This window comes from Rattus norvegicus, chromosome 12 (genome assembly GCF_036323735.1).
Source record: "Rattus norvegicus strain BN/NHsdMcwi chromosome 12, GRCr8, whole genome shotgun sequence".
Lineage (NCBI taxonomy): Eukaryota > Metazoa > Chordata > Mammalia > Rodentia > Muridae > Rattus > Rattus norvegicus.
In genome coordinates this window covers 28168754-28191382 of record NC_086030.1, presented here as the reverse complement: position 1 = coordinate 28191382, position 22629 = coordinate 28168754, and the positions used below count along the sequence as shown (strand labels likewise).

Genomic DNA, 22629 nt, shown 5'->3' with positions numbered 1-22629 from the left:
TGGGTCCTGAAGGTTCCCACAAGTTAAACTCAATAAAATCCAAGTTCATAAGCAAGTCACCGTGCCCTGATGGAGGGAGTTACTAGCCGAGTCCACAGAGACAACAGAGCAGCCTGCTCTCTAGACTCCAGCCGCAAGGGCTCCATCACTGGCAACAGTGCTGAGGAGCCTCAGACACCTTGCTTCATTTCTATGGAAACAGCAGCAAAAGGAACAGGAAAGGAGGCAAAAGATGGCATTCCGAACTGGAGAGATGGCTCAGTGGTTGAGAGCACTGGCTGCCCTTCCAGAGGTCCTGAGTTCAAATCCCAGCAACCACATGGTGGCTCACAACTATCTGTAATGGGATCTGATGCCCTCTTCTGGCATATGGGCATATATTCAGGCAGAACTCTGTATACATAATAAAATAAATAAATCTTTGGGGGGAAAAAAGGCATTCCCCAGAAGACCTAAATGGAGACCATGAACCCTACAGTCCACAACGGCTGCAGAGGCCACAGGCCAAGATCTTGCACCTCCCCAGAGGGCCAACAAACACCTACCTGTCTGTCCATCGGCACCCCATCCACAAGAATAGACTTCACCTTTGTCTGTGAGGAACAGGCTGTGGTCCTGACCGCAGACAACCTGGCAGACACAGACAGAGGGTGCTACTGGAGCCTGGGCAGCCAGGCCCAGGCAGAGCGCTCATCCCAGTTCACCCTCACAGCTTACCCTCTCTGAAGCCACAAGCCTACCCTTGTCACCTTCTCCACTCACGGAAACCAAATGCAGACATCCTAAGAAGCCAGCCCAACAGTCCTTCCCTCCTCAGCCTCACATGGAGCCCCCATCTCTACTCTGTGACCTCAGCCTCTCCTCCTTCGTGCCACCCATAAGGCACTGTCCACCCCAAGGCATCCTGTAGCCCCAGACAATCCTAAGGCCTGTCTACAGGATAGAAAGGTACCACGCTCCTAACTCAGAGGACAGCTGTTCGGCCAGGAACTGTGCTAAAGCCACAGTCAAGACCCCACCCCCAGTCCCCAGCACGCACAAAGCCCTGAAGTTTAGTGACTCGCCCAAAGCCACTCAGCAGGTGAGTGGAGGAGCAGGAACCTGAACTCACACTCGACTACGAAGCCAGCTGACAAGTCCAACCTTACTTCTAACCCTGCTATGTCCCCTTCACTTCCACCCTGCTCCTACACTCTAACACCAGTCAATTCCTGCTGATGTCTTCAGCTAATGTGCTGACTGGTTTTAGGTCAACGTAACACAAGTGACAGTCATCAGAGAAGGGGGAGTCTCAATTGAGAAAATGCCTCCAACCTAAGATTGGGCTGTAGCAGAGCTCGTAGGGCATTTTCTTAATTAGTGATCAATAGGGGAGGGCCCAGCGGATGATGGGTGGAACTGCCCCCAGCTGGTGGCCCTGGGTTCTATAAGAAAGCAGGCTGAGCAAGCCATGAGGAAGGAGCCATGAGGAGCAAGCCAGTGAGCAGCACCCTCCATGGCCTCTGCATCAGCTCCTGCCTCCAGGTTCCTGCCCTGCTTGAGTTCCAGTCCTGACTTCCTTCAGTGATGAACAGCAATGTGGAAATGTGAGCCAAATAAACCCTTCTTTCCCAAGTTGCTTATGGTCATGGTGTTTTATATCTGCAATAGCACCCCTAAGACATCCAGAGAGGGCTGGAGACATGGTTCAGCGGTTAAGAGTACTAACTGCTCTTCCACAGGTCCTGAGTTCAATTCCCAGCAACTACATGGTGGCTCACAACCGTCTGTAATGGAATCCAATGCCCTCTTCTGGTGTGTCTGAAGAGAGCAGGCAACAGTGTACTCATATAAATAAAATAAATAAATATTTCAGAGAGAGAGAGAGAGAGACTGACTCATGTAGTTGCCCAAGGATTGACCTAGGCTTCAAAAAAAAAATTTTTTTTTAAAGACACCCAGAGAAGCCCAATGACAAATGTGGTGTCATCCCATGCACCCTGCACCCTTTAAAACAATGGAGAAGACAGGCCTGGAAGCCCTCAGCCCAAGCCTCTTACCTGGACCACCTGTCCCTCGAAGTCCTGCATCCTGTGCACTTTGTGACTCTCACTGCAGCCAGGGGCAGATTGAAGAGAAGCAACAGATGTGACCGTGAGCATGGGACAGGTGGGCCCCATCCAGCAACCTATTTCCTGTCGTCCCTACCCACAGTCACATCCCCCACAGGCACAGGGCAAACAGAACAGCTCTCAAGGTCAAATGTCAGGTGGTCAGTTGAGTAGCCGTGTTGGTTGAGTTTTTAATTATGTGTGTGGGTTTGTGCGCAAGTGTACAGGTGCCCTGGGGGCCACAGGCCCTGTTTCTCCTGGAGCTGGAGTTACAGGTGGTTGTGAGCTGTGACTGGGAACTGAACTCCAGTCCTCTGCAGAGCAGTGCGCGCTCCTCACTGCTGAGCCTCCAGCCGGCCAGTTTGTGTGTTTGCTTTTTTATGGTGCTAGGGGCGGGACCCAGGTCTCAGGCATGCCCGCCTAGCTGTGCTCTAACCCCTAACATGGGAGCTTTGGAGAACTGCTCTTCTGCTGAGCCATCCTGATTTTTACTGAGAGAGAAAAGTTAACTGTTCATCAAAGAAGCTGCAGTCCCAGGCCATGTCTGTCTGTCTGTCTGTTTTGAAGACAAAGTCTCTCTATTATGTAACCCTGACTGTCCTGAAGACAATCTGTAGACCATGCTAGCCTAGAACTCAGACATCTGCCTGCCTCTGCCTCCAGCATGCTGGGGTTAAAGTATGTGCCACCATGGCTGGCCGCCTAACCCTTCATTTGTATCTTCTGCGATAAGGTCTGCAAAAGCTGCCCAGACAGGCCTTGGACTTTCAACTCTCCAGCCCATAGTGGTGCTGCCGTGTGCCACTAGGCCTGACTGGGGAAAGTATTTTCAACACTGAAGTAAAAAGAGTGAGCTGAAGGGGAACTTTTTATAAAGTTAATTTGATAAAGTGAACATTTTATAAAAATACAGACTAGCCAGACGTAGTGGCGCACACTTTAAACCCAGCACACAGGAGGCAGAGGCAGGTGGATCTCTGTAAGTGCAAGGCCAGCCTGCTGACACAGAAACCAACCAAAGATCCACAGTGCCACTCTTTCTCAAGAAAACCGATAGAGCCTGAAATAAAAGAAAGGTGGTGCATGCCTTAATCCTGGCTCTTGGGAGGCAGAGGCAGGTAGATCTCTGAGTTCGAGGTTAGCCCGGTCCATAGAGCGAGTTCAAGGGCAGCCAAAGCTACACAGAAAAACTATGTTAAAAAAAAAAAAAAAGAAAGAAAGAAAGGAAGGAAGGAAGAAAGAAAGGAAGAAAGAAAGAAAGAAAGAAAGAAAGAAAGAAAGAGGGGCCTAGCAAGATGGCTCAGTAGGTCAAGGCACAGGCCACCAAACCCAACGACCTGAGTTCTATCCCAGAAGTCACATGATGGAAGGTCACTCCTGAAAATGATCCTCTGACCTCCACACATGAGGTGGAGGACTTGACTGTACACACGTGCACGCGCGCGCGCACACACACACACACACCCCTTTCTACATCATGGTGGATGCTCTTCCACCCCCGCCCCTCACCCTCCGCTGCGATCCCAGCATTCCGTGTGTCCGCTCACCTGTATACTTCGTCCTCCACCACCTTCCGTCCACACTGCCCGTGGGCATTGTTCCCCATGCTGAAGACTGGAGCACACAGAGCACAGCCAGGCCGGCAGGTCAGTCCTGAGGTTCCTGGCCTGCTCACCCTGGCTCACCCGAGGTCTCCCTTTCCCACACGCCCAACCTCTGCAGCAGCCTGTAAGTGTGGAGGGCCTGCGCCTGCTGACCTAGATCCAACTGCACTACTGTTCAGCTGGGTGCTTGAGGCTGACAGTGCCTGCACCGTGACCATTATTAGCATGCTTAGAACCTATACAAATGCATGCTCAGACATGTTAAACACAGTTAAAAATAAAAGCTGGGGAAATAAATAAACAAACAAACAAACAGGCTGGGCTGCAGAGGTGGTCCAGCCCTTAGGAGCTCTGTGTTTTTGCAGAGGACCTGAGTTCAGTTCCCAGCACCCACAACAGGCAGTCCCAACTGCCCAGCTCCAGAGGATCTGATACTGTCTTCTGGCCTGTGCAGGCACCACACATGTGTAGCATGCACTCAAATATACTCAAACACGTGAATGAAAATTAAAAATAAATCTTAGGAAAAAAAAAAATCAAGGGCCGAGGTTGCAGCTTTCCATCAGAGAACATATAAGTGTTAGCAGTCTGTGTAACACCACCCTCTGAAGCCACCCCTCAATCTGCTGGCGAAACACACATCACAGCAATCAGGAGGTACCCAGAGCAAGGCCAGTGTCACAGATGCCCTCTCCTCCCCCTCCTTCTCTTCCCCCTCCTCCTCCCCCTCCTCCTCCTCTCCCCGCTCCTTCTCCTTTCTCACTCCCTTCTCCTCCTCCCCCTTCCTCTCCTCCTCCCCACTGCAAGTCTACTCACCACCTTCTCTGTCTGTCAGGACAAGGGAGTGTGCTCGACCACAGGACACCTGCAACACCTTTGTCTCCTGAGGTCTGTCCAGGGGCAGCGGGACAGGCGAGGGCTCCAGGACATACTCATAGCCCCTGGCTGGACAGAAGCAGCCGAGTCATAAGGTTGCCGCTGGTTCGGTCACATCAGCTCTTATGGAAACGTGACTGTCCAACCGTACCGCTTTATACAGGAAGGGACTTGAGAGCAGTGACTCAGAGCCTGCACCTTCCGGACAAGGCTAGTCTGAGAAGCCTGACTCCCACCCTGCCCTCCAGTATTCCCTCCATGCCACAGCAGGTCTGGAACACTGTCTCCTGAGAGAAATCTCTGAGGCTGGGGCTGGGGCTAGGGCTGGAGCTCGGTTACAGAGCTCTTCCCTAGCACGCACAAAGTCCTGGGTTCCATCCCCATCCTCCACATCACATAAACCCGAGACAAGGAAGTGTAAGTTCAACACCATCCTCAGCCAAACACTGAGCTCAAAACCAGCCTGGGCTACAAGAGACTCCCATCTTAAAAAGAAAACACATTTTGAGAGTTGACCCCAATAGTCCCAGGGCTTAGGAGGCTGAGGCAGGAGAGCTACAGATTGAGACCTAGTTTCAATAAAACCTGAATAAATCAGTCAGTCTCATGGGCCAAGAGTCTAGCTGCACAAGGCCCTGGGTTTGATCATCAGCAACACACACACACACACACACACACACACACACACACACACACACACACAGAGAGAGAGAGAGAGAAAGAGAGAGAGAGGAAAATCGAATTAAATTAAACTAAAACTGTGAGAGGAGAGGAAGACTAAAAGGACTAATAAATAAAAGAAAAAAAATACTTTTTTTTCAAATAGAGTGTCACCACTAGGCATGTGACTCCCGCACTTAGGAGACAAATGCCAACCCAGAAAAATAGCTCAGCTGGTAAAGGCACTTGTCAGTGAGCTTGGCAACCCAAGTTCAGTCCTCAGGACTCAAATGGTACAGAGATTCAACTCCCACAAGTTGTCCTCTGACCCCCGCATACACAGCATGGCACACAGACCCCATACACACACAAGAGGCAAAGGCAGGAGCATCAGGAGTTCAAGGCCATCGTCATCTATACAAGTCCTCTCCCCTCCACTGTCTAAGGCCTAGGACTGCAGATACGCACCCACAGTTACACTGTCCTGGGGATGGAAGCCAGACAGTGTGGTAAGAACAGAAAGAAGAGACTGTGCCTGACCAATATACCGACCAGTGGAGTGTGCTGGATCATGCCTTTAGTGTCAACAGAGGCAGGTGGATCTCTGTGAGTTCCAGGCCAGCCAGGGCTGTTACGCAGAGAAACCCTGTCTCAAAAAGCATAAACAGACTGACTGACAGACTGATTGACTGACAGACAATGGGAAAGACCTTTAAATTATTTCTAGCTTTTTGTTGTTGTTTGAGACAGGGTCTTACTATGTAGCCTTGGCTAACCTAGAACTATGTAGACCAGGCTGGCCTCAAACTGAGAGATCTGCCTGTCTCCCAAGGGCTGAGATTAAATGTATACAACACCACACCTAACCTTTTCTAACATTTTTTTTGAAGATTCTTTTTTTTTTTCTTTTTTCTTTTTTTCGGAGCTGGGGACCGAACCCAGGGCCTTGCGCTTGCTAGGCAAGCGCTCTACCACTGAGCTAAATCCCCAACCCCTCTTTTCTAACATTTTAAAGGATTTATTTTCTTTTCAATTATGTGTACATGCATGTCTCTCTGTGTGTACAGGAGTGTGGTGACTAAGGGGACCAGAAGAGGATGTTGGGCCCTCTGGAGCTGGAGTTACAAGCAGTTGGCAGCTGCCTGATATAGGTGCTGGGAAACGAACTTAGGTCCTCTGGAAGAACAGTACATGCCCTTAACTGCTAAGCTGCCTCTCCAGCCCCTTTCTAACATTATCAAGTTTCAGGCACTGAGAGTAAAGATCTGTCTTAAGGATTCTGGTCGGGGTTGGGGATTTAGCTCAGTGGTAGAGCGCTTGCCTAGCAAGCGCAAGGCCCTGGGTTCGGTCCCCAGCTCCAAAAAAAAAAAAAGATTCTGGTCAATTGTCTAAATGTTTTAAGATTTTACTTAGTGTGTGTATGCAAGTACACATGTTCCACAGCACATGTGTGGAGGTCAGAGGGCAACTTAAAGGAGAAGGTTCTCTCCTCCCACTATGGTCCCAGGGACCAAACACAGGTGTTCAGGCTTGACAGCAAGTGCTTTGGCCCACTGAGCCATCTTGAGAGCCCACTGCAGACATTCAGAGCATTAAGGACAAACTGGAGTCTTTACAGGTCAGCAAACAGCAGGCATTTGTTTCTTTCTGCCTAAATGGTTCACTCTGTCACCAGAAACTGAAAAATAATTCAATCCAGGGGTTGAGGGATTTTGGTTTGGTTTGTTTTTTTTTTTTTTTTTTAAGACAGGGTTTCTGTGTGTAACCTTGGCAGTCCTAGAACTCTCTTTGTAGATCAGGCTGGCTTCACACTCAGAGATCTGCCTGCCTCTGCTTCTGCCTCTGCTTCTGCCTCTGCCTCTGCCTCAGCCTCAAAAGTGCTGGGATTAAAGGCCTGAGCCACTAGCACTCAGCATTCAGCCCTTGAGTTTTTAAGAAGGGTATCACTATGTAGCCCAGGATAGCTCAAGCTCCTGCTCCCTCAGCCCCTCCCTTGCTGGGGTTAGTTTATGGCAAGGATACCTGCTTACTTTTATCCTTCCGGCTCCTGTGAAATCCAAGCTGGGAATCTTTGTTGAGTCCCATGCCCCAGACTTTCGTAACATCCTTGGTTTTCGAGGACAGCAATGTGAATCCATAGCCACAGGCAGCAGAGGAAATCTGAAAAAGAGTTCCCACAATGCACCACGGACTGATTTGTGGTGTCTGTGCTTCCAGCAAGATGTGACAAGCTATTTACGCACATGCATGTGTGTTCTTTCCACAGCGACTGAGATTCACCTGGGATCTGCTATGGTAGGTCATCATCAGTTTTCTCTGTATGCACACACCACACACTGGACATTTCCATCTCACCCCCACAGCACAGTCCAGCACGGCAGCTGATAGAAGGCCTTAGCGTGAATCTTGGCCTCGCCCCTTACCAGCTATGTGTCTCCAGATAGTTCTCTGCATACAAGGAAAACAAGTCTTCCAGTCAGATGACTCAGGAGGTAAAGGTACCTGCCACTTATACTTGAAGACTTCGGTTCAATCCCCAGGATTATATGGTGGAAGGCGAGACCTGACTCCTCTACACGCATGCTACGACACATAAGCATGTGCACACACATGTATTCATACACGTCTTGAATAATGACTAAATGTTCAAACATTTTTAAAGGAATGAGGGGCTGGAGAGATGCCTCAGTATAAGAGCCCTTGTTCTGCTAGCAGAAGGGCCTGAGCTCAGACCCGACTGGCATGACGTGAGGTTTCTGTATGCTCAGTGATGGGGCAGAAACAGGAGAATGCCAGTTCGCTTACCCATCAGCCCAGTAAGTACAGGGGTTTCAGGAACGGTGAGAGATCCTGTCTCAAGAGAACACTGCAGAGAGCTAAAGAGGAGACAGTCTGGCCTCTGCACGTGCAAGCATGGGCGCAGGAATCTATGGACACACGCACACAGCATGAGAGGAGAAAAGCACATCCCTCATTGGTTTTTGCCAAGAAGTGAGTTCATACATCCACAGCCTTTGTGGTGAACAGCACCTGACTCATGCAGCTTACCCTGTCAGCAGAAAAATCAAGGTCCCAGGGCTTAAGCCACTTGTCGGAGTGCAGGGTGTCTCCTTCAGGAGGACTACCCATGCTACACTCCTCAGCCTGGAACTTGGCAGAGGTGTTGCCATGGTTATCATGAACTTTAAACCACCAATCCTCACTTCCAGTGACTGGACTTTACTTCTGGTGGGAGTGCTAATTCTAGTCGGGTAACCCTGTCAGGTAGCCTGAGGTAACCCAAACCTGTGTTCCTTCTAAACAGTCAAACCTCTCCACGCTACCCAGGGTACTCACACGCCTCTGGCAGGGGTCACCTCAGCTTTACATTAATGCCCCCATGTCCGCTCCATCACACAGTATAAACTCCTCAGCCTAAGGGTAGCCCACTAACAGCTGTTGACAGTTTGTCAGAGTCCCACCGACTTTGAATCTCACTGAATCCTCAACCAAAATGCCAGAGTACCACTCCTCATAATCCTCCTGCCTCCGTCTCCTAACGGCTGCCATTACAGACCTGTTCCACAACTGACCAGGAACATTTAACTTTTTTTTTTCATTCTAGCTAAATAATTCTTTTCAGTTGTGATTTTTATTTATGTGTCTGTGTCTATGTGTGCATATGCACACATGCATGCGGGTATCCGGGAGCCAGGAGAAGGTGCTGGAATTATAGTTGACTATTAGCCACCCCACTGGGGCGCGGAGACAGAAACTCCAGCTGTTAACTGCTAAACCATCTCCCCAGCTTTTCTGAGCTAAATGTTATTACAATTTGTTGTGTTTTATTTACTTATGTCATTCAAAAGTGACATGCCCCTCTTTTTACCTTGTGACAGTTTCCCTTCTAAGATTAATACAAGGTATGTATACCATCATCCTTCTGCTCAAAACACTTCAACTTTCTTTCTTTTTTATTTAGTTTTTCTCAAGATAGGGTTTCTCTGTATAGTCCTAGTTGGACTAGAACTTGCTCTGTAGACCAGGCTGGCCTTGAACTCACAGAATCTGCCTGCCTGCTTCTGCTGGGAGTAAAGGCTCGAGCCACCACACCTTGCAGCACTGCACTGTTCTAGCCTCCTAGAGCCACCACCCTTCTGGCCTGGCTCGAGATCCACAGAGATGATCTACGAGGGAGGCTGAAGCTACCTGGGCTGCACGAGAGGGAGCAGGAAAGATTGGGTTCAATTTCCTGCACCTGTGTGGCTGCTTACAACTGTCCTTAGCTCCAGTTCCATGGGATCCGATGCCTTCTTCTGGCCTCTGTTGGCACCAGGCATGCAAGTGATGCACACACACACACACACACACACACACACACACACACACACACACACACACACAATAAAATAAAAAACTGTAGGGCGGGCTGGAGAGATGGCTCAGCGGTTAAGAGCACTGACTGCTCTTCCAGAGGTCCTGAGTTCAATTCCCAGCAACCACATGGTGGCTCACAACCATCTGTAATGAGATCTGATGCCCTCTTCTGGTGTGTCTGAAAACAGTTACAGTGTACTTATAAATAAATGTAAAAAAAAAAAAAATTGGGGGGACTGGAAAAATGGCTTCGAAGTTAAGAGCACTAACTGCTGTTCCAGACAACTGGCAGCTCACAACTGTCTGTCACTTCACATACACGGGACCTGACAAAACACCAATGTACATAAAAAATAAATAAATAAATAAATAAACAAACAAACAAACTTAGGGGTTGGAGGTATATAGCTCAGTGGTAGGATACTTGCCTAGAATGAGACCCAATCCTGGGTTTGATTCCCATCACCACAAACAACAAAACCATACTTCCATAAAGTATAAACAAACACTTTATTGCTTCCAAAAGAAAGGGTGGTTCGTTTGTTTGTTTCCAACTTAAGATGCTAGCACAACAGAGACAAGGTTTCACCTAACCTGTATAACCCAAGTCTGTGTATAACTTGTGGCAATCCTCTTGTCTCAACCATCCAGTCCAAGTCCTGGGACTACAGGGCCAACTGAGCCCTTTTTACACGTGAGCCTCTTTACAGGCACTGTGTGGAACCCCCCATTTTCTCTCCAGCTGCTCAGATTAACATCTCTTTTCCCAGCTGGCCATCACTTACTCTAGCCAACACATCTCCGACCTTTGGCCTTTTCCTTCCCTCACGGAACCTGTCTAGTCTGAGTACAAATACCATCAATAACACCCTACCAGCTGTGGGGCCCTGGACCTTACTTGACCTCTCTGGAACTCCCTCTGATCCCCTGTAAGTGGGAGGAGACAGCTACAGCCTTTTGGGGTACTGGGGTAAATGATCTAAGAAGGGCAGAACGCCTGGTATGATTGTCAAACTATGCAATCGAGCAGAAAAGTGAAGACACAAAACTTTGTCTAGCCACAAGCAATCTGCACACAGAGAACGCTGAGAAAGACACAAAAGTCTACAGACGTCATAATCAAGCTCCGCAAGAACTGAGATAAACAGTCTTCTTGGCAGCCACCCCTAATGCCTTCCTCAGCAAATCCCGGCATCTAGGTCATGCTCCCGGAAATCCGGCCACGCGAGGAAGAAAGTCCCCCAAGGGAGGCGGCGAGAATGCCAGTGCCCTCACCTTATGGTCCAGCTCCAGACGGTAGGGTACCGGCTGGATCCTACGTCGGGGCCTCAGGCCGGCGCGCGGTCCGGGCCCCGAGGACGGCACCACGAAGCTGGGCACTCCGAGAGCCCCGGAGAAGCTGAAGCCCCATACGAACACGCGATCGGCGCGAGCCGCGCGCTCGCCCACGTACTGGAACACCGGAGCGTCCGCCTCGGCCTCAGCTGCTTCTCGCCGGCTCCGTGAACGGCCGGCCGGTCTCCAGTGCTCGCGAGCCGGTACCGGCCAGCTCAGCCGCCGCTCCAGCAGAGCCCGGGCCACCGCCAGCATCCTTCGCTTCACGCCTCAACCGTTTATGGGCGCCGCCATCTTGCCTCACCTTTGACCCCTGGCCTAGCGGAAGTAGATACGGCCATGCTTACTACTGACAGAAGGCGAAGCGCTAAGGGAAATGCAGCCATGTTTACTATTGGCAGATGATTGCTACTACATGAAAGTAAAGGCTTGGGGTTGGGGATTTAGCTCAGTGGTAGAGCGCTTGCCTAGCAAGCGGAAGGCCCTGGGTTCGGTCCCCAGCTTCAAAAAAAAAAAAAAAAAAAAAAGTAAAGGCCTAGGAACTCTACTGTCTCAAACTATTATTTGAGGATGCCTGTGAAGTGTCCTATGCTTCTTATTGGCTTTTTTCAAATTCTGTGTGTGTGTGTGTGTGTGTGCGCGCGCGCGTGTGTGTTTTTGTTTTGGTGTGGAGTTATTTAGGTGGGGCTGGGACTTGAACCCAGGTCCTCACATATACTTCGGTTATAGGCTAACACAGACTACTCTTCCCTACCCCAATAAGTGTTTTACATAAATTCTGAAAGGAGGTAAATCTTATCTCATGGGAGCAAAACTGGGGAGGGTAGCTGACCATAGTGGCTCTTACCTGTATCCCCAAATTTAGGCTGAGGCAGGAATGTTGCTACAAATTGGAAACCACCCTGGGAGAAAGAAAACCTATTAATGTTTGTTTGTTTGTTTGTTTGTTTGTTTGTTTGTTTGTGACAGAGTCTCATTATTTAGCCCTAGCTGGCCTGGAGCTTGCTCTGTTCCTGTAGACCAGATCCACCTGCCCCTGCTGCCTGAGTGATGCGTGCCACCATCCCCAGCACTGGTTGGTTGGTTTAATTTATTTTAGGTGGCTTTATTTCATGCATATGATTACTTTGCCTGCATGTTTACCTGTGCACCCTGTGTGTAAAGTATCCATGGAGGCCCCAGAAGAGGATGTTGGATCCTCTAGAACTGGAGTTAAGAGTTGATAGTTCCCCCACCCCTGTGCGGATGCTAGAGATAGAACTCTGGTCCTCTGGAAGAGTAAACAGTGTTTTGATTTGTTTGTTCATTGTTTTTTTTTTCCACAGCGTTCTTAACTGGTGAGCCCTCTCTCCAGCCCTCTAGTTGAATTTTTTTTTTTTTCCGGAGCTGAGGACCGAACCCAGGGCCTTGTGCTTGCTAGGCAAGCGCTCTACCACTGAGCTAAATCCCCAACCCCTAGTTGAATATTTTTAAACAGGGTCTTACTCTGTAACCCAGGCTAGCCTCTAACTCCCACTACAATTCTCCTACCTCAGACTCCTAAGTGATGGGATTACAGACCCAGGCCAATATGCTAGGTTCAACCCTGCATATAGCACCTAGCTTTCGTGGGCCTTTGGATCTCAGCTCCAGAATGAAAGGCTACATAGAGAAATTCAGTCCCTGAAATAAGATTTTCATAAAACAAAGGCTACAGTCCATGACAGAGCTTCCCAAAGGTTATCCCTAATGCGAAAAGTGGATCCTTTCCCTCCGAACTCCCTTTGCTCATCCTTGGTGTGCATTGCTTTGATAAACAGGATTTGCTTTCCTTCAGGTGGGTGTCATGTAGCCCAGTCTGACTTGAATTCACTATATACCAAGAATATCCTTAAAATCTTTTTTTTTAATGTATGAGTACACTCTCACTCTCTTCAGACAAAGCAGAAGAAGGCATCATCAGATCCCATTATAGATGGTTGTGAGCCACCATGTGATTGCTGGGAATTGAACTCAGGACCTCTGCAAGAGCAGTCAGTGCTCTTAACCTCTGAGCACAGTGATTTCAAGTTGTTCTCTCCAGCCCTGGCCTTGAACTCTTGATCTTTTTGCCTATCTCCAGCACAAGGATTACCAGTGTGCACCACCATGCTGAGTTCATGCAATCCTGGGATGGAACCCAGAGCATCCTGCTTGCTAGAAACACACTGTCAACTGAGGTCCGTCTGAAGCCCCACAATTCATCCATTGTTTAATCCCAAGACAAGCTCACAGTGTGTAGAATGTTATATACGTAGTCCGTGAAGTGTTTATCACTGTGTGCTTACTGCTTTGCCAAGATGTAGGACTGTTTCATAAAGGAAAATCCACCGATAGGATAAAAGGATAAACAGGGGACAAACAAGATGGCTATAGGGGATAGGTGTTTGCCACCAATCCCAAGTCCCAGGATCCCCACATGGGGTGGGGGCAGGAGAGAACAGATACCTGCAAGTTGTCCTCTGACCTCCAAACCGATTCTGTATCATGGGCATGTCCCCACACATTCACACAAAATAAATGTAAGTAAATAAAATGGGGCATCCAGAAAAGAGCCTTGCAGAGGTCTCCACTACAGTCACCAAGAAGGCCAGTAGTCAGCTGGCCTCTTGCTTTTGGTGAACATGCAGCCCATGTGCTCAGGGACACGCCTCCTGTTGTTTAGAACCCAAGCAAACCCAAAAGTGGATGCTTCATAACGGGATACATCTGCAAGATCCATAAACCTCAGCTTGCAGTCGCCAGGTCAGTCTCTCAGGTCCAGTCTCACTAAAGCAGAGCCTGGGCAGAGAGACACTGGTTACTCACAAGGAGGGGCCTGACTTCCTGGTATAAACGAAGCAAAGTCAGTCCAACCCTGGGGAGCTGAGACAAGATGTGAGGACGTGTGTGTCTTAACATACAAACCACAGCCAGGTAGTGGTGGCAAAGGTCTTTAACCCCAGCACTGAAGAAGCAGAGGCAGGTGGATCTCTGTGAGTTCGAGGTTTGCCTGTGGTACAGAGTGAGCTCCAGGACTACACAGCCAAGGCTACACAGAGAGACTCTATCTCAAAAAAGCAAGTTAAGAAAAAAATGTGGACTGTGGAAGACAAAATGAAAAAGGGTGAAGACAGTTCACAGATGCTAAAGTATTTTTCCAGACTAAATATTCTGGCAAGGAGCTCCTACCTGAGTGGGATGATGTCATTAGGTGTGAAGGGAAAATAGGCCCAACAAATGAATAGAGAGCAGATGTGACTGCGTACTGTCGTCAGTACAGCATCATGAGTGCTGAGGCTGGAGTATCAAAAGTCCCAGGCCAGCCTGGGCAACAGCCTGAAACAGTATCAAAATAACAATTCAAAATAATTTTATGGGGGCTGGGGATTTAGCTCAGTGGTAGAGCGCTTACCTAGGAAGCGCAAGGCCCTGGGTTCGGTCCCAGCTCCGGAAAAAAAGAACCAAAAAAAAATAATAATAATTTTATGTTATTACTCAAGGGTGGAGACCTTTCCCCCAGTGAGGGCCTGGGGGCGTGGCTCAGTGGTAGAGCCCCTGCCTAGAATCCTCCAGGGAGGGGCTGGGGTGTGGCTCAGTGGTAGAGCCCCTGCCTAGAATCCCCCAGTGAGGGGCTGGGGCGTGGCTCAGTGGTAGAGCCCCTGCCTAGAATCCCCCAGTGAGGGGCTGGGGGCGTGGCTCGGTGTAGAGCACCTGCCCACTAGCCACAAGCCCAAGTACTGCAAGGAAAACTTAAAAATCAACCTCCTTTAGCCGTGCGGGGGCGCTCGTCTGCCATGCCAGCACTCAGGAGGAGCAGGATTTCAAGAGTAGCCAGGGTTGCAGTTTGACACTCTACCTCACAAAAGAGGCCTGGATGGATCCCTCAACTTTCTAAGACTACATTTAGGAGGCAGCCAAAAAGCCAGAAGGGCATGGCCGTGCACACTTTTAATCCTACCACACCAAAGGCAGACGAAGGGAGATCTCTGTGAGTTTGAGGCCAGCCTGGTCTACACAGCTAGTTCCAGGTTGACATAGTGAAACCCTAGTTCGAAAGAAAAGAGTAGCCCAAAGAAATAAGTCTTCTTTGGTATAAGATTGGGAACAAGGAGTTGGGCATGGTGGCGCATACCTTTGATCTCAGCACGCAGTAGGCATGCGCAGGTGAATACAGTTTACCTGGTGTACACAGTGGGTTCCAGACCTGCCAGAGCTACGTGTACACGGTGAGACCTTATCCCAAAGGGAAAAAAGGAAAAAGAAAAAGTGTGCCGGGGCGATGTCTCACTCATTAAGAGTGCTTGCTGCTCTTGCAAAGGACTCAAATTCGATTCCCAGGTCCCCCCACATCAGGTGCTCACAACCACCTAAGAACTCCAGCTTCAGAAAATCTGACATAGACATCTCGTCTCCAAGGGCCCCTGAACATATGTGGCATTAGCTCATACACACGTGCACACATACAAATAAATAAAAGTTAAAAAAAAAAATCTTCAAAAATCGCAGCCAAGAGGACGGCTACAGTATGGATCATGACCACTAGGTGGCGGTGCTTGCCCATCAATTTGGTTCCCGTTTGCGACAAGGGGAACAGGCAGGGTTCTGAATGAGATTTAAAATTGCAGTCAGAAGCAGGGAGTGTGGCGCAGTGGTAACGTGCTCACCAAGCATATGCAAGTTCTTGAATTCTAACCATAGCCCCACCAAGGTAAACGTCTGTGGTCTTTGAAACAGAGTCTAATGTAGCTCTGGCCGGTATGGAACTTGCTATGTTGCTTGAACTCCTGATTCCCCTGCCTCCACCTCCTGGATGCCAGGATCACAGGCAAGCACTACCAAATCCAGTGTCAATTCTAAAACATATGTTTCATTTATGTATTTGGAGATGGGGTGAATGTACACCACAGTATACGTGCAGAAGTTAGGAAACATCTTTAGGGAGTCACGTCTCTCCCTCCACTGTATAGGTTCCAAGAATGGGTTCGAGAAGTTCAGACTGAAAAGACATCTGTATTTATCCTCTGGGCCATCTCCCCACGCCACAATTAAAAGCTGTTCATAGACTTCTTTTCTTTTTGAAACAAGACCTGACTGTATGGCCTTGGCTCGCCTGGAACCCGTTATGTAAAGCAGATTGATGTGGAACTCAGTGTTCACCTGTCTTTGCCCCTGAAGTGCTGGGACTGAGGCCAAATGGATGTCTCATATTGTCTATCCCAAACGCAACCTCGGTGTTCGAAATACTACTATGACAAAGCTGAGATGGTGGCACAAGCTTGTCTTCTCAGCCCTTGGGAGGCAGAGGCAGAAGGATCAGTTCATGGCCATCCTTGGCTACATAGTGAGTTTGAGGCCAGCCTGGGATACAGGAGACCTTGTCTCAAAATCAAGCAGGGGAAGGAAAAGAGAAAATCAGTAGAGCCTATGACAAGGTCCCGGCTGCTGCGTCGTATGTTCTAATTTTTATTCAAGGTTCCCTGCTTTGTTCTCTGTTCCTTTCTCACAAAACTGTCTTTGCTACTCATAACATTTACTTCCATGAAAATTTAAAAGTCAACTTGTCAAGCAGCATTAATAAAAATCCCACTGGGTTTTATTATTTGAGATTGCATTAAGCGCCTGAGTTAATTGAGAGACGCTAACTACGGCATTTCAACCTTGAGTGCTCCTACTCACGAAGGGCAGCATTCACGAGTGTCAATAAGGGCGCAGGTCTGAATGGACCCTGCACTCTGCTTGTTGCTAAACACTGTCCATGTTTCTTACTTTAGCCTTTCTTGCTGATAGTTATTTTTTATGAGCAATTGGTATCTTATTTATTACTTTTGAGACAGGGTCTCATTTGCAGCTCTGGCTGACCTGAAACTTGCTATGTAAACCAGGCTGGCCTTGAACTCACAGAGATCTCCTGCCTCTGCCTCCGAGTAGTGTTTATTTAATTTTAGGAGGTGCGTGCTCGTATGTTCAAATGGAGTCCAGATGGCACCACCCACTTGTGTGTGTCAGCTTCCTCCCCTGCCCCCACTTTTTTTTTTTTTTTAATTTTCAAGATGGGGTTTCTCTGTGTAGCCCTGGCTGTCCTGGGACTTGCTGTGTAGACCAGGTTGGCTCCAACTCAAGAGATCCACCTGCCTCTGCCTTTCTGGTACTGGGATTAAAGAAGTGTACTACCACCACCTGACTATTTTTAATAAATTAGGATATATTTACTCAGATATAGTAGCCTAAGTCTTTAACCCCAGCATTCAGGAGGCAGTTGGATAGACCCTGTCTCCTGTGACCTGTGACCTTGACATAGGGAGGACAGGAGGAAATGGGGATCAGTTGGGCCATGTTGTCCTCCTGAGGTTCTTCATCTCCCAAGTGGAGATGTCAAGAGCAACGCAGATCTCACGTTCAGAGGAATGGTCTAGACCAAACACGAGTACATCGCCAGTTTGGGTGCTTCGTTTGGTTTGTTATTGGTTTTTGGTTTGTTTTTTTTTTTCCGGGGCTGGGGATTGAACCCAGGACCTTGCGCTTCCTAGGCAAGCGCTCTACCACTAAGCCAAATCCCCAACCCCGTTATTGTTTTTTTGAGACAGGGTTTCTGTGTAGCCCTGGCTGTCACAGAACTTGCTCTGTAGATCATGCTGGCCTTGAACTCAGAGATCCGCCTGCCTTTGCCTCCAGAGTGCTGGGATTAAAGGCCTATACCACCACCCAACACAGAAATGATATTTAATAACCCTGAGACTAGGTAAGATAAGTGAAGGACTGAGGGCAGGCAGCAAAGAGATTCGAGGCAGAAAGTAGGAAACGTTGCAGCAATCTAGCCACCAAGCACGGTGCCATGCTTGACACAGACGCTGGGAATCCAACTTTGGTCTTCTGAAAGCACACGACCAGCTGAGGCCACTTCTCCAACCCCCTTTCAAGTAAATTTTAAAGCAAGAAACTGAAACTCTTATAAAGTGGGACTGGAGAGATGGCTCAGCGGTTAAGAACACTTTCTGCTTTTGCAAGGGACACAAGATCAGTTTCTGGCATCCATACCATTTATAACTCCGGGTTCAGAAGATATCATGACCTCTTCTGGCCTTTCTGCGCTGCATGTGCACTGGCTGACAAAATACTTAAAGCAGACGGTGCCTTGGGAATAGCTCCTGAGATACGCATCCACACAAACACATGAACATATAACTGACACAGGCCTAAGAAAATTTTAAAGGAAACGCAACGCCCAGATTCCAAAGGGGGTATGGTGGCACAGGCCTTTAATCCCAACACTCGGGAGGCAGAGCCAAGTGGATCTGAGTTCGAAGCCAGCCTGGTCTACAGTGCGAGTCCCAGGGTAGCCAAGGCTACAAAACAAACTGTCTCGAAAACAAAAAATGGATACTGACTGCCTGCGTACGTAACACTTGAGGTGTCCTCTTGCCACCACATGCACACACCCACGCACAACCAAGTTTTTAAAAGCTATGTCTACCAAGAAAGGCCATGCACATTCAGGGGAGGCGTGAAGACACGTGCAAGCCACGCACCCCAGCTGGCAGCCTCGCGGAAGCCGTGCTGAAGCGCACCGGAAGTGGCCGTCCCCATTGGGGGTGCTTCGGACAGGCGCGGGAAGCCGACCTTCCAGGAAGCAAACAAAGACAAAAAAAAAAAAATTAAAAGAGAAAAAAACTAATAAAGACGAAAAAAGGAAAGGGAGCGTAAAGAGTCCGGTGGAGAGGAGGCGCCTCTGCCCACGCTCCCTCGACCCCCGTGCTCCGGTCGCCTGCCAAGGGCCGCTGCGCACGCGCAACCCAGGCTTCAGACCCCCGGTGCGGCCCGCACGGCAGGGCCTTCAGGTGCGTATTCCGCCGCCGCTTCCCTCACAACTTCCGCTTCCGGAAGTCCCCCGGGGCAGAGACAACTCTCGGGGCGCGTGGCGGAACCTTCAGGCGCCCGATGGCCAGCTCCGAACCCCATTTTGCGCACCGAAAGCAGGCCCTGAAGAGTGGGGGTGGGGTGGGGAAGACGCGCCGTTAGGCGACCTTTGCACGCAAGGCGCGCACTAAAAGCTCTCTTTTGATTGGTTGTGACGGGAGTGAGGAGGCGGGAAGAACTATTCCCCCTGCGTGCTGAGGTCACACGCCACCTGACGTACCTGCGCTGTGTATAGAAATACTTGATTGGCTAGGGGAAGAGGCGGGGCCATCGCGGTTGCCTAGTAACGGTGCTCTGGCTCCATCTTCGCTGTCTTTCCTTGTTTGTTGGCTTCAGGATTATGGGGAACATCTGGTTTTCGTGGCGGCCAGGGGCTTAGGTCTATAAGGAAAGTGGAGGCTTGTGTATGGTCTGTTTGAGAATACAAAGTGGCCTAAGGCCGTAACACATAGTACAACAATCAAAATAATTTTTTTTTCAAAATAATTTTTTTAAAATTTACTTTAAAACGTTTAAAATTCCTGAAAAAAGAAGAAAAAAAAAACCCAATGGTCATTAAACCTGAAAAAAAAGTTTAAAATTTTTAGTAATTTTAAAATTTAAAGTAACATTTTAAAAATTAAAATTTACTTCAATAATGCATTTAACCCATTACACCCAAGACATTCTAGCATGTTCACTCAGCATAAAGAAACAGAAATGAGCCAGCAGCAGTGGCACATGCCTTTAGATGGATCCCTCTGAGTTCAAGGACAGCCAGTATATAGCAAGTTCCAGGCCCGCTGGGGCTACACAGTGAGACTAAACAGATTATAGCAGCTTTATTGAGATACAGGAAAACTCACCCTTTAAAATATAATGCAAATCAGAAAAAGGATTCCATCCAAAGTAAAGTAAAAACAAAATAAAGGGGCTGGGGATTTAGCTCAGTGGTAGAGCGCTTACCTTGGAAGCGCAAGGCCCTGGGTTCGGTCCCCAGCTCCGAAAAAAAGAACCAAAAAAACAAAACAAAACAAAACAAAACAAAAACAAACAAAAACAAAATAAAATAACAAAACATAACTCAAGCTTAGAGCAGTAACTCAAACGTGTCAGTCAGCCCAGCATTGGGGGTACTAGGGCTGGAAGATTTCAGAAGGTTATGAAAGAGCGAACCCCTAAACGGGGAACGTGTCTCTCGCTCCAATTGTGGGATGGGGTGCCCCCAGGAACCACGAGTAGCCATTCTTGATGTAAAAGCACGAGGTAGCTTTATTAACGAGATCCCGGGTCTTAGCGGGATCCCGGGTTGACACATATCTCACACAGGAGACAGAGGAATCGACCCCGAGCTTCCAAACTCGGGGGTTTATATAGGGGAGGTTAGGGGCATTCGCACGGTTACACATGATTGGTCAATTCAAATGGTGCACAGTTACTTTCGGCGCGAAATTACATCAGCAAGGTGTTCGTGCTCTCTAGCAGCTCGGCAGGCAGGTAGGGTGGCTCATCTCACTCAGGGGGGTGAAGGAAGGGGAGGGGGTGGCTACAGATGATCAGTGTCCTTGGGGCTGATAGCTGGTTTGGCAAGTCCTGTCTCTGACTCTCCCTCAGGCACGTCCGGCCCTGCACATCCGGACTCTGACAATGAGTAACCTTTTTAAAACTCTAGTTCTACACTTACAGGATAAAAGTATGGAGCCAGGTAGTAGGTACTCCTTTAAAAAGAAAGAGGAGGGCTGGAGAAATGGCTCAGCCGTTAAAGGCTAGGCTCACAACCAAAAAAAGAAAGAGGAGGGGTGGGAGGGAGAGGGAGAGAAAAGAAAGAAAGGAAGGGAGAGAGAGAAAGAAAGGGAAGGAAGGAAGGAAAGAAGGAGAAAGGAAGAAAGATGGATGGAGGAAGGAGAGGATGCTGAAGAGATGGCAGTTAAGAGCTTGTACTGCAAGCTGGTCATGGTGTCGTACACCAGGCAGATCTCTGTGTGTTTGAAGCCAGCCTGGTTTACAGAGCAAGTCCCAGCACAGCCAGGGCTACACAGAGAACCGAGGTTCAATTCCCAGCACCCGTTTGGAAACTCAGAATCACCAAAACGCATAAATCAGTTCCAGGGCATCCAAAACCCTTTCCCAGCCTCCTCCATCACCAGGCATGGACATGGTGCACACACAACCGTGCGTGCAAAACACTCCTACACACACACACACACACACACATACATTTTTTTTCTCTTTTTTCTTTTTTTCGGAGCTGGGGACCGAACCCAGGGCCTTCCGCTTGCTAGGCAAGCGCTCTACCACTGAGCTAAATCCCCAACCCCACACATATACATTTTAATGGAGGAATTGACAGAGCATCCCACCACTATCCACAGGTGTCCTGGCTGCTGACACAGTGGCCTGGCTGCTCCTCTGGCTGGCTGGGCTCTCCAGTGCTTGCTGACATAGGGGCCATTTGTTCAGAGACTTCATTAATACCAGTGAGGTTTATACCAGCAGCTGGAGGCTGCTTTGAGGTCTTGCAGACCTACCGGCTCCCAGTTAAACATTACTGCCCCCAAAGGACATCTGGTGGATACATTTGAGTTGCCTTCGCTGTGAGAGACATAACAGAGGCAGGGGTGCTGTCCGGGTGTTTTCATGCAGATGCCTATAACTATTTGTCCAAAGACTCTGAGGCCTTCATTTATAGCCCCAGGATGCACAGTGTTTTGCTTGGTTCCAAGACTTTTGTTTTGGGTTTTGGTTTTTTTGTTTTTGTCTTTCTTTTGTACACTATGGTGTCACCTGTCACACAGGCAAGATAGAGACACCCTGATTGTGGTCAATAGCCCAGATGTGCTGTGACCAAGTGTTCCAGATTTTTGAAATGTGGTGCTCAGTTCAGGTGCTCATGCTTTTTTTTTTTTTTTTTTTTTTTTTTTTTGGTTCTTTTTTTCGGAGCTGGGGACCGAACCCAGGGCCTTGCGCTTCCTAGGCAAGCGCTCTACCACTGAGCTAAATCCCCAACCCCTAGGTGCTCATGCTTTGAAGACTGAGGAAATCTGCCAGTGGGGCAGCTTGCAGCAAAAATCAATACATAAGGGCTGGAGAGATGGCTCAGTGGTTAAAAGCACCGACTGCTCTTCCAGAGGTCCTGAGTTCAAATCCCAATAACCACATGGTGGCTCACAACCATCTGTAATGGGATCTGATGTGTGTCTGAAGACAGAAACAGTGTACTCACATCAAGTAAATAAATTCTTTTAAAAACATCACTACTTAAGGATGTGACCCATCAGTTCCAGGGAGCTGACTGCAAACCTCTCCGGTATGTTCTGTAACTCTGCTTATTATAGTCCTGTGTTCTCCTTTGACCCTTGTAGCTGCTTTCAAACACGGTTCTTGTTCACTGTAAGTTTTACACAGTTAATTGCTTTCCACAAACCTAATTAAAAAAGACCTCTTCATTTATAAAAAAAATAAAAGAAGGTGCTGGAGACTTGGCTCAGAAGTTAAGAGCGCTTCTGCCCTCGCGGAGTACCCATAACTCCAAGAACCCATATCAAGGAGCTCAAAACCCCTTGTAACTTCAGATCCGAGGGACGTGAAGCTTTTTTTCTGGCCTACATAGGCACCGGAGCGTGCGCACGCGCGCACACACACACACACACACACACACACACACACACACGGACACACGCAAAATATGCACATTTAACTAATCTTTTTAAAGTAGAAGACTAAATAAAACACGTTTTGCCTCTTGTGGATGACACCACTGTGTTTATTTCTGTACATTCGGTGTGGGTGTTTATTTTTGGATTCTCGTGGGCGTT

The 22629-nt window shown here is 48.6% G+C and overlaps 2 protein-coding genes across 7 annotated transcripts in view; one reads left to right on the top strand and one right to left on the bottom strand.

Moving 5' to 3' along the window:
- The window catches only part of Rcc1l (RCC1 like), a 31258-nt gene extending 19080 nt beyond the window's left edge, over positions 1–12178 (bottom strand). For 2 of the 5 annotated variants that reach the window (XR_010056405.1, XM_006249183.5), the window contains exons 1-6: positions 10862–12178; positions 7261–7390; positions 4511–4639; positions 3638–3704; positions 2040–2091; positions 546–630 (exon numbers count right to left, since the gene is read on the bottom strand). Coding sequence is in view for 4 of the 5 variants with exons in the window: in XM_006249183.5 (XP_006249245.1) it covers positions 546–630; positions 2040–2091; positions 3638–3704; positions 4511–4639; positions 7261–7390; positions 10862–11176 (778 nt within the window). In the remaining variant the exon portion in view is untranslated. Of the gene's footprint in view, positions 1–545; positions 631–2039; positions 2092–3637; positions 3705–4510; positions 4640–7252; positions 7393–7473; positions 7679–10861 lie in introns of those variants that run through there. The other 3 variants (XM_039089585.2, NM_001108332.1, XM_039089586.2) reach the window with 3 other exon arrangements.
- Positions 12179–12293: 115 nt separating this feature from the next.
- The window catches only part of Gtf2ird2 (GTF2I repeat domain containing 2), a 44891-nt gene continuing 34555 nt past the window's right edge, over positions 12294–22629 (top strand). The window contains exon 1 of one of the 2 annotated variants that reach the window (XM_063271158.1): positions 12294–18756. The gene's annotated coding sequence lies outside the window, so the exon portion shown is untranslated. The remainder of the gene's footprint in view (positions 18757–22629) is intronic. The other variant, NM_001393697.1, reaches the window with a different exon arrangement.